Below are 12,444 nucleotides of genomic sequence, written 5' to 3' on the forward strand. Positions count from 1 at the left end.
GGTGTGAAAACCTTTTTTCTATTTATTTTAGTATATTTAGAGGGTATAAGTCGAATTCTGTTACATGTATATGTTGTATAGTGGTGGAATCTGAGCTTTTGGTATACCCATCACACAAGTAGTGCACATTGTACCCAATAGCTAATTTTCCATCCCTCACTCCCTCCTCCTATGGCCCCCTTGTCAGTCTCCGATGTCCATTATATCACTCTGTGTGCCCTGTGTAGCCATAGTTTAGCTCCCACTTATAAGTGAGGACATGCAGCATTTATTTTTCTGTCTCTCAGTTATTTCACTCAGGATAATAGCCTCCAATTCCATCCATGTTGCTACAAAAGACATTTCATTCTTTCATATATCTAAGTAGTACTCCATAGTAAATACGTATCACATTTTCTTAATCCACTCATCTGTTGATGGGCACTTATGTTGATTTCATATCTTCGTAATTGTGAATTGTGCTATAATAAACATACGAGTGCATTTGATATAATGAGTTATTTTCCTCTGGGTAGATACCCAATAATGGGATTGAGGATTGAATGGTAGATCTGCTTTGAGTTCTTTGAGAAATCTCCATAGAGGTTGTTCTAATTTGCATCCCCACCAACAATGTGTAAGTGTTCCCTTTTCACTGTATCCATTCCAACATCTATTGTTTTTTGACTTTTTAATAATAACCATTCTAATTGGAATAAAGTAGTATCTAATTGTGGTTTTAATTTGCCTTTCTCTGATGATTAGTGATGAGCATTTTTTCATATGTTTTTTGGCCATTTGTATATCTTATTTTAAAAAATGCCTTCTCATGTCATTTGTCCACATTTTAATGGGGTTGTTTGTTTTTATCTTGCTGATTTGTTTGAGTTTCTTATAGATTCTGTATTAGTCCTTTGTCAGACACGTAGTTTGGAAATATTTTCTCCCATTCTGGAGATTGTCTATTTATTGATTATTTCTTTTGTTGTGCAGTAGATTTTTTAGTTTAAATCCCATTTGTCTGTTTTTGTTGCATCTGCTTTTGGGGTCGTAGTCATAAATTCTTTGCCTACACCAATGTCCAGAAGAATTTTTTTCTACATTTTCTTTTGGGATTTTTATGGTGTCAGCTCTTACATTTAAGTGTTTAAATCATCTAGAGAGTTAATTTTTTGTATGTGGTGAGAGATAGGAATCTAGTTTTATTCTTCTGCATATAGCTATCCAATTTCCCAGCAACATTTATTGACTTGTGTCTTTTCCCCAGTGTATGTTTTTGAGTGTTTTGGTGAAAATCAGTTGGTTGTATGTATAGGGTTTTATTTCTGGGTTCTCTATTCTGTTCCACTGATCTTTGTGTTCTACTTTTATGCCAGTACCATGCTGTTTTGGTTACTATAACTTTGTAGTATAATTCGAAGTCAAATAATGTGATGCCTGCAGGTTTGTTCCTTTTGCTTTGGATCACTTTGGTTATTTGGGTTCTTTTTTTGGTTCCATAAGAATTTTAGAATTTTTTTCAAATTCTGTGAAAAATGATGTTGACATTTTGATAGGAATTGAATTGAATCTGTAGGTTGCTTCGGGCAGTACTCAGGGTCAGTAGTATCTGTGATTTCCTTGGTGGCTTAGGGAACAGTTATTAGTTGCAGCTGTGATGAAGTTTTGCTGGAGTCTTAAATGCCAGCCAAGCCAGTCTTTGGGCCCAAGTGATGGAAGCAGTGGCATGAGTATGCCTGATTTTAAGCTTCAAAGCACCTTACCCTGGCAACAGTGTTAGTGTATCCTGAAGGGCAATTTTGGGGCTTTCAGGTGGCTTGCTCAGAAGCTAGTAGTTGGAGCATAAGGCCAGGTGTGTGGGCAGGTTATCAGTACCCTGAACAGCAGGTATAAAGTGTGAGTAGTGGCAGTAGTGGTTGTGGAGCCACCCACTAGGACCCATGTTGTCCATCTTGGTGTTACTGGTAGCTGCAGTAAATTGGGCAGACTAGTCTCCAGTCTCACAACTGCCTGTAACAGGACAGTGGATATTGTCCTAAATGTGCTCAGGAGAGCTTTGTCTCCCCTGTCCCTTCCCCACTAGGTGGTACCTACAGCCACGTCACCTTGACCTCAGCCCAAAGGCAAGGAGAAACCTAGTGTTAAACTCTCAAAATGGCACCAGCTGTAGGCTTGCAATCTAAGAGGGAAGGGCCCCTTTCAGGCAAATGACATGGGCAAGAAACTATGGGAAGTGCAGTCCACTCACATCTTAGTCTCAGAGGAGCCCATAGCCAGGCAGTGGGAATTGTCCTATGTGTGTTTTAGAGAACTTGGGTTCCTCTGTCCCTCAGCTGGGTTCAGCTGTAGCTGGGTCAGCCTTAACTCAGCCTGAGGGCAGGATACGGCCCAGCCTTTAACTCCCAAACTGGCGCTTTGGGTCTGTGAAGAGGTTGGGCCCCTTCCAGGCAAATAGCATGGGCAAGATACTGGGTGCAGTGCCATCTGTTCATGTCTTGGTTTCACTGCATCCTATAGCAGGAAGGTGGTATTTGTCCTAGGAGTACATAAGAGAGCTTGAGCTCCCCTATCCCTCCTCAGCTGTGCAGAGCTGTAGCTGCATCAGCCCAAACTAAGCCCAAGGGCAGGGTGCTGCCTAGCTTTAAACCTTCAGAATAGTACTTTGTGCCTGTGACCTGAGAAGGGTGAAGCCCTTCTCAGTCAGGCTGTGCTGGCAGGAAACTGTAGAGAGTGCAGTTTATGCAAGATTTGGTCCCACAGCAGGCAGCCTCAGGATGGCGGGCACCATCCCAGATGGGAGCTGGAAAGCCTGGTTTCCCTACCTATTTCCAAACCAGGCAGGTGCTACAGCCACATTAGCTCAAACTCATCCTGAGAGCAGAGTGTACCCAGTGTCAGACTCTCAAAATGGCAGCTTGGACCTGCATCTGGAAAGGCTGGGGCCCTAGCCAAGCAAACAGCATGGACAGGAAACTGTGGAAAATACTGTCCACTCACACCTCAGTCTCAACAACAGCCTGCAACAAGGAAGTGGGGACCTTCCCAGGGGAACATAGGAGTGCTTGGGCTCCTCTATCCCTCCACAGAGCCACTCAGTAGCTGCAGGTGTGCCTGTGGTTCCCTGGTATCTAGGCTTTCAGAATGGCACATGGATTAAGCTGCTTTAGGTTCAGATACCTGTGGGATTCCATGTGAGTTCCCTTTCTGGAGCAATATCTCTGTGCACTCTCAAGCAGCTCCCTATGTTAGCCCCAAGACCTGTGTGAGTCAGGGGGTACTCTTGTAGCCAAGATCATAAAAGCTCATCTCAAAAAGTAGAGCCCTGAGGGCTTCTTTATTACTGTTTCTTCATATCCAGGACCTTCTCCCAACTCTTAGCCAGGCCCTGGCCATGCCAAGTTTCCCTGAATCCTCTTCTTACCCACTTTTGGTCCTTTCTGTCCCTTCCCTGGTGAATCCTAGCATTCTCTCCTAGATGATCTGTTCGAAATGTGAGAATCCGCATACCGTATGTCAAAACCTTTGATATATAAAGTTAATTTTTATTTTTCTTTCTTTAAGAAGAGAATCATTAATATTTGGAGCTGATTAATTATAATTTTATTTTTAAAAAGGCATCTGTAGCTAGTGACATTTCTCAACTTATCTCCCTCTTTCACAGTAGAAAGATTTTGTGTAATTCCTCTGTAAAAACAAAAGATCAAATTAAAGAGCAGATTGGGTCATCACTATTTATATGATAAAACTAGTGATAAAATGTGATTGAAGTTCATCCCTGTTTTTTTCACTAAATGATCATGTCTATGATACAAAGTCAGTCTACCCAATGTAATGGCAAGTCATCCTTCTTAACTTTACACAAATTACTAACCAACCTCCCCAACCCTTTCCAATAATCTGATTTTTAATTTAAAGATAAAAATAATCATGCTTGTTATGATACATTCTAGTTACATATTTTTTTCCTCTCTCAGAGTTGCATTTGGGAACTGCAATGGGTTGGCTGTGGTGGATTTTATACAGAAGACAGTACTGTTAAGCATGGGGACCTTTGACCTATATAAATCAAGTGACCTATACCAGCGACAACCACGGTCTCCTCGAAAAAACAAGCAGTTCATTGCAGGTAGGAGATAAAACAAGAGGGGCTATGAACTTGAGTTCATCTTTTTTCTTACTTTTAGACTTCTTGTCTTTCTTTTGTGATGCTACTCAAATGCATGGCAAATAAACTCAATAACATTTACAGTACCATGTTAAGTAAAATGAACAGAAACATAGTGAGAATCTTTAAAGGAGCAAGGGGGTGTTTAAACTTCAATTTGCTGTTGAAGTTAGGAAACATCTCAAGTTTCTTAGGTTGAATTCCTAAGAAATAACAAAATAAGAAGCTATTAAATGTAAAAATGCTATGAAAATTACAGCTCTCTAGTTGAAAAAGCTGCTTGCAATGGTTGTGTTAAACAGGTTAACTTTCTTTCTTCTAAAATATCTGGCCTCTTTAGAAAGACAATTTTAAGTTGTTCACTACTTTTAATTTTTTAAATTAATTCCATATTGTAGCTGTTGCTTTTCCTTGTGGGATAATGACTTTCCTAGAGTTAATTTCACAGTGCAATAAATGTTATGCATTAACATTTTAAAAATGCTATGAAAGATGACATTTTTCTTAACAGGATTAATAAATTGATTTATTTAAATATAAATGAGGAGAAACCTATGGTTAATTAGGATACAATGTCAAATTTTGATATGCCAAATTACCTAAAGTTTTACTAAAATTTTATTATATATCCAAATAGTGGGCTTAGTAAACACTGCCAAAATTTTGTATATTTTCTGTGCAATGACAATAGTCTAGCTGATAAAAAAAAAAAAAATTAGGCAAAAGCTTTGCAGGTGGAAATGCTTCTATAGTATTACATGTTATTTAGATAATCCTTTAAAATTTTCTACTCTGTTTTATTTAAAATAATCTATTGAATATTGAAATATTTACCACATACACCTAGGAAAAAATATTTTATAATAAAAAATAAAAAGGATACATGATGGTAGTATAATTTTGGTAATAGCAGGTATACCAAATTTAACATCTTAATGTGGTAATAAATGAATTTCCCTTTTAAATTAATAAAACTTGATATACTTAAATTCTCCTTCTTTGTTAAGCTTTATTTTTTAAACCTCAATCATATCCAAATTGCTAGTTTAGACCCTTTTCAGGGACACAAAATTTCTCCTTCAGAGCCTGAGGCTTTTTTGTAGGGATCTCAACTTTTAGCAGTATTTTAGGAGTACTGGAAATTTCAAGTTCTACGGGTTTTGCCTCTATCACTACTGGCATTTGAAAGGCAGACAGAATTAGAGAAATTGTACATATATGTACCATAGGATTGCCTCATGATTGGAAAAGAGAAGGTTGAAGTTCAGGGACTTTAGAGTAGGAAGGTGTTGGGGGTAGTAGACACTGTTTGCAATGCTAAAAGCACCAATTCAATCAGAAAAGCTGTGAATCCTGTGACAACATCTAAGTTACTTGATGGATATACACAGTGGGGTGAAAAAGTGCATATTTTGACAAAGACAATACAACTGTTATTTAATTTAATTTAAATTTGTTCAACCTTAACAATTACTATTAGATCTTAGAATTTTGATGATATTAAAATCAAGAAAAACTGTGATGAAGTAAACTTTGTATTTAGTGTACAAAATGACTATGAGTAGTCACTTCACATTATAAAATAATATTAAAGACTAAAATCCCTAGCTTTTTAACTATGGATATATTAAAGATAATCATTTTTATATTAATGAGGTAATTCATACATATTATTTAACAAGCCAAATAAGTATACTTTATAAAAACATATAAGAAAAATATGCAATCTACTTTTATAAGATATTGGATTAAATAAAATTGCTACAGCTAATGCATTCTCATCATTCATCTATCACCTCTTACTTTTTAATTGATTTATTTTTTAATATTTCCTCTCTGATTACCTAATCTTGCTGCAATTTCTTCACCTTGGCTGTTCTAGATTCTGGTATGATATCACTTCCTTTCACTTTAGAATATTTTTCTCTTTCCTCTGCCTGCTGCTGATGCTGATGTTCTGGCATGTTCCAAAGACAACTTTTGCATGCGTGGCCTGTCTAACTTTTATCCTGATTTAACGAAACGGATCCGTACTTCCTATCAGAGTAAGTTCTATAAAGGTTAGGCAAATAGCATTTTTAAGTCATAATGCTTGAGTTGAAACCATACATTAGTGCTCAGTAATGTGTTTTTTTAAAACACATTCAGCATGCATGCAAATTGTTGTTTTGTTATGGAAGTGCAACCTGATAATTTTAATAAAAATTATTATACAAATATTTTAAATCATTATTGTCATGTACCCATTCAGTCATATCCATTGTTTCGGTGTTTATTTCAAACCATGCAGACCATGTCTAAGAGTAACTATCTTTTGTTTTGAGGCAGAATAGCCATGCTGTCCTTGTATATAATAAACCTGATATACCAGTATCAATAATAAGTTATTGCTTTCTTATTTTGGAAACCTTGTGCCTTTGCCCATTTTATGACATTATTCTAACCAGGGCCATAATATTTTCTTCTTTTAAGTAATTATATTTCTTTTAAATAACTATTCCAATTTCTGATGCTTTTTATTAAACTAGAATACACAAACACACTTTTCTATAGTGATTTTAGGTGCCAAACACTGTGAAGGAGGATAATTGAGTTCAAAAATAAAAGAGTAAATAAGATTAACATTTAGCATGGTAGCAAATGCATACCTTAAGAAAGCTGAAGTAAGCAATTCTAAAAGCTGGTGCGAAATGGTGGGGAGTGAGGGCGTGTCTGACTGGAGGTGCAGATGATACTAGTGATGTTATGGGTAAATATTTGTTGACATGAAAATGTGTTTATGGTATGTCAAACAATATATCATGTAAAAAAAGCAGATTGCTTAACAATATATACAGGATGGGCTTATATTTGTATGAAATATACATATATGCATATATACACACACTCACACATTCATGTTGCTTGTAACCTGAATTTCTTCAGACCTCAGCTCATAGATACCAATGGAATCACATCATTATAAAACCTGAAGCTTTATTAGTTTGTGCCCCTAGCTTAAGGAAGTCAGTCCCTGTGAAATCCTTAAAATTTTTCTGGAAGTGCTCAGTCTGGGGTGACTTATTTTGACTCATAAATATTCTGTGGTTTTCTACTCTAGCAGAGCATCCACTTTTGGGGTGCTTCCTCCTGTCTCTGTTCCTGGTGCCTTGTATAAGAACATTGGTATCTTCTACTGCTCCTAAAACAGAAACTTATCTAGATACTATCATATTTCTTCATTTCTGAAAATTATATGAAATTTCAGTGTCTATAATAAAGTTTTATTGGAACACAGCCACGGTCATTCATTTACATATTGTCCATGGTTGCTTTCACATTGTGATTGCAGAGTTGAATCATTGTAACAGAAACCATATGGCCCACAAGGCCTAAAATATTTACTATCTTGTTTTGTACACACAAAGTTTGCTGACCCCTGCCCTATACCATTCTTTCACACCCATCCCCTACACCACATAAAAGATTTCAGGCAAAAACCTTTCTATACATAGTCTCCAGGCGGTTTAACATACATATTCAGACTTCTGAATCCCAGTTTAGCCTTCTGAAGGTAAAATTCCCCTACATAGGGATGGGGACTGTGTGTGTGTGTGTGTAGACAAAGAAAAGTTTCTGGAACATTAGATTGTGGATTTTACAAATTTCTTCTTTTAGCTTTACCATATTTTCTGACTTTTCTGTAATAAACATGTAATGATTTTATGGTATAAAGAGAAGTTAGGGACTAGGGATAGAGAGCAGAAACAGGCACTTACTTCATCAGAATTCTACAATACCAATCATGATGTAACTTTTAAAGAAGTTCTGAGAAATGCTCAATAATACATTTCCTTATATTCATTATATTTCCTTAAGAATAAAAATAATCAAACCTTTTAAACCTTCTTTCAGGGTCTTGTAAAATATAATTCCTATCTACATCTTCAAATGATTTTTTTTACTATTCTACAAAAACACTCCCCTTAAGCCAAGTTTTTATATCTGACTACCTTTATGGTTTATTCATATCATTTCTCTGGAAATGCCCTACTCAAATTTCACTTCCTGATAGTAAACTTTTCCTGCTGCCATAGAGCCTTGTTATGCCAATTCCTTTATTTAAATGCCTACAGGCTTGTACACAGTAGTGTCTGAACTGTTTAGTAGGCACCTAGCCTAGATTTGTTTATATGGCTACTTATTTTTATGATTATGTTCTACCTTTCCGAATGCTTGACAAGAATCTGAAGACCATATTTAAAATTCTTTATATCCTCTATATCCACACAAGTCATAAGATCAGTAAATAAATGATGATGGTAGTAGTATAGAGCATGGCAGCAGGCTCTGTCTCACATGAACAGTGGACTTTTCAAATTTGACAAATGAGAGAAAAGCTAGCTTCTGTAGTTGCTAAGTTCACTGGAATTCTGCAATATAATCATAGTTTCTTCTAACCAGAGACCTAAAGTATCATGTCAGAAGTAAAATCAAGTCCTTATAAGGACTTAACGAGATCCTCCATGTCCCTACCAGTAGGCTCCATGGGGGCTCAGACAATCCCTGGGATTTAAAATCAGATTTCCTAAAGTCTTCTCTTGGTCATCAATATCATATATTACAAAAGGGGACTTATTCTTTAATGCCTCAAAGGTATATCCTGCAATTTGCTTTTATTACCCTTTTGGGGCACATGGATATTCATTAGTAGCTTTCTTTACAGATGAAAAAGAATTAAGTTGAAAGAAATGAAATTAATTTCTCAAAGTCACACAGAATAGGTAAGAACCAAACTCATGGCCAATAATAAAGTGACTCCACATGCTTTTTACTGTACGACCTTGTGTCTCTAAGTGTCTTAAGGTTTCAGGTACCTTGGAAACCAAATCCATTATTCTGTAACCAGAAACCACTTTTTTTCTCATTTTTAACCTGCTACCTATGAAATAATATATTAAAAAAATGAAACAATTTGAAATCATTTTTCACATATTTAAAATGATGAAATTGGACAAGATTATCTCTGAAGATCCTTTATATCAATAAAAAACTATTTTTATATTGCAAAATGAACTTTTAAAAAATTGCTATGGACAGGATAGACTTCCAGATGGCAGCCTGAGGAGCATCATGGACCTATTCCCCAGCAGAAAAGTATGACTGGTGAAAAATATTTAAAAACAACCATTTCAAGTTTCTGGAAATTGTCCTAAGGGCATACAGCAAATGAAGGAACATTTATTCAAGAAAATCTGCTGAAACTTGGGAAAAACAGTGAGAATCTGTGACACTTGAGCAACAACCCACTTAATTCCTCTCCCTGCTCCAGGTTGCCAATGTTTCTCATCAACTCTAAGTTGAAGAAGCCAAATTCTTGGGAAGTATGACCAAAAAATCAGAAACTCCCTTCTCCTCCCCATCCCCCACTTATAGGACAGAATCTCTCCCCCAGGCATGACAGGCCAAAAATACTGAGGCCCTGATTGCCCTCACCCCATCTTGCTCATAGGGCAGAGGTTTCATGCTAGAAAAGGTAAGCTGAGAAGACCAGTGGTTACCACTCTAACCCAGGGCCCAGACTAGCAGCTCAGGTTTTGCCCAAAAGGATGGACAGCATATAAGAACAGAGAACTCTGAAGCTCTCCCCAGAGGAACTGGCTTTATTTGAAACCAGATGTGGGAAAGTTCAAGCCTAAAGATGCTCTGAAAACCAATAGAGAATTTGGTGGCAATCAAATTAGAGAAGGTTGATAGCTCCTCTTCATTAAGAACAAGTTAGGCCATAGATAAGCTATTTCACCAGTGAGAACCAAGGAAAGAGATAACTAAGAAGAGACCTCCTGGGATTTGAACTTTAAAGACTGGCCTCATAAATGACCCCTGACCAAATTTAATTAGGTCAGAACATTGCACAGTATATGTTTCAGGGAATTGTCAAAAATAATAGAGCAATTACCTGGCTGAGATTGTAGAGCCTAATAGGTTGTATGTAATATTAACAGAGGTGGGCAACTTAACAGATCAGAAAAAGAGATAGTTAAAGAGAACCCTGCTAAAACCACTGCCATCCCAGGGTAACTGTATGTGAACTGAAGGCTGTGAATTCTGAGAAGCAACACCAGTCTTCACAATGTGTGAGAAATAGACTTCACTGATATAGTCTAGCCAGGTCATTAAACAAATAAACAAGCAAACAACAACAAAAACTGGAATGTGGAGGGGAATCAGTAATCAGTATCCAGAATTACTAACATATATTACCTAAAATGTCCACTGCTCAACAAAATATTGTGAGACATGCAAACAGGAAAGTGTGACCCATTCACAGGAAAAAAGAGGCAACATAAATTGCCTGTTAGAGAGGCCAAACATTGGATTTAACAGACCAAGACCTCACAGCAGTCATTATAAATATGTTTAAAGAACATGCTTAAAAATAGGGAATATTAATTAAGAGATAGAGGTTATATGAAGAACCAGATGGAAATTCTAGAGTTGAAAAGTACAATAAGTGAAAAGAAAAATTTACTAATGGGTCTCAATAGTATATTTGAGCTGGCAGAATTAAGAACCAGCAAACTTTAAAATAGACTGATAGAGAACAGTGCATTCTGAAGAGAGAAAAATATGAAGAAAAATGAAAAAAACTTCAGAGAGACATGGGACACCATTAGGTGTACCAACATGCATGTAGTAGGATCATTAGGAGAGAGAGAAGCAGAAAAAATATTTCAAGAAGTAATGACTGAAAACTTACAAATTTGATGGAAAGCATTAATCTACACATCAAGAAGCTCAATGAACTCCAAAAGGATAAATGCAAAAATCTCTACCACCAGATGCATCGTAGTAGACATGCTGAAAGATAAAGACAAAGAGAAAATCTTGAAAGCAATAAGAGAAAAATGACTCGTCATAGACAAAGGAAGTCCTATAAGATTAACAGATCATCAGAAACAATGGAAGATAGAAGGCAGTGGGATGACATATTCAAAGTGATCTAAAGGAAAAAAAAAAAGCTATCAACCAAGAATCTTATGTCCAGCAAAAAATAGAATATTATTAATTATGTAATTATTAAAGACAGTATAAATGCATATTTCTTCTCTTAACTGATACCAATTTTAAAGCAATTTCTAAAACAACATGTATATAATTGTTACCTTTTGGGTCTATAACATTTAGAAACGAAATATATTTGTCAGTAAGAGCACAAAGGAGGTGGATGGGAGTGAAGTTATATTTGTATAAGCAGGCTATCCCAGATGATAACCTGGGTCCACCAAAATAAATGAGACCAGAAATGGTAAATCAGAAGGTTATGAATATATGCTTGTTCTCCTTATTTATTGGTTTTTATAAAAGGCATAAAATTATATATATATGGTAATTTTTTTGGGTTTGTAACATATATAGATGTAATATGCATGCCAATAAGAGCACATAAGGACTAGAGCTATTAAAAAGTAATATTTCTATATCTTACTAGAATTGTTAACACACATCTGAAGTAGATTCTGTTAAGATGTATATGGTAAGTTCTAAAGTAACCACTAGCAAACTCCAAAAAATATGGTGAAAGATTCATTAAAAGAATTACAGTGTTATGATAGAAAATATTCACTTAATGCCAAACAAAGTAGTAATGGAGGACTAGAGAAACAAAAGACAAGAGACATAAAGAAAACCAAAAGGAAAATGACAAGTGCAATCCAACTATATCAATAATACTAAGTATAGATGAATTAACCAATCCAATCAAAAGACATAGATTGTGAGACTGAATTTTTTAAAAAAATCAAGATCCAACTGTTTGCTGTCTTCAGGAGGCACAATTTAGATTTGAAGATGTAAACAGGTTGAAAGTAAAAAAGGAAAAGGATGGGAAAAGATCATGGCAGAGAACCACCCTAAGAAAACTGAAATATCAGAAAAAAATAGATTTTAAAGCAAAAAAAGTTGCTATAAATAAAGAGGGACATTTTATAATGATAAAAGTATCAACCACTCAAAAAGATATAACAATTATAAACATATATGGTCTTAATAAAAGTTATAAATTACGTGAAGCAATACCTGACAGAAGTGAAGGGAGAAATAACAATTTAACAATAATTGTTGGAAATTTCAGGATCCCACTTTTAATAATGGATATGTGAACTAGGCAGAACATCAAAAAAGAAACAGAAGACCTGAAAAATGCCATATACAAGACTTCCATACCAAAATCTCCAAAATATTACAGAAAGAGATTGAATTTTAAATTGATTTTTAAAAATCATTGAAATGCAGGGGAATACCATGTTTGTGGGTTGGAA

General features: G+C 35.7%; 1 protein-coding gene across 1 annotated transcript in view; it reads left to right on the top strand.

Moving 5' to 3' along the window:
* STXBP5L (syntaxin binding protein 5-like) overlaps positions 1 to 12,444 on the top strand; it is a 386,990-nt gene that overhangs the window by 300,795 nt on the left and 73,751 nt on the right. The window contains 2 exon segments of the mRNA XM_012640519.1: positions 3,954 to 4,105; positions 6,118 to 6,189. Coding sequence (XP_012495973.1) covers positions 3,954 to 4,105; positions 6,118 to 6,189 — 224 coding nt within the window.

Source organism: Propithecus coquereli, unplaced genomic scaffold (genome assembly GCF_000956105.1).
Source record: "Propithecus coquereli isolate 6110/MARCELLA unplaced genomic scaffold, Pcoq_1.0 Scaffold10, whole genome shotgun sequence".
Lineage (NCBI taxonomy): Eukaryota > Metazoa > Chordata > Mammalia > Primates > Indriidae > Propithecus > Propithecus coquereli.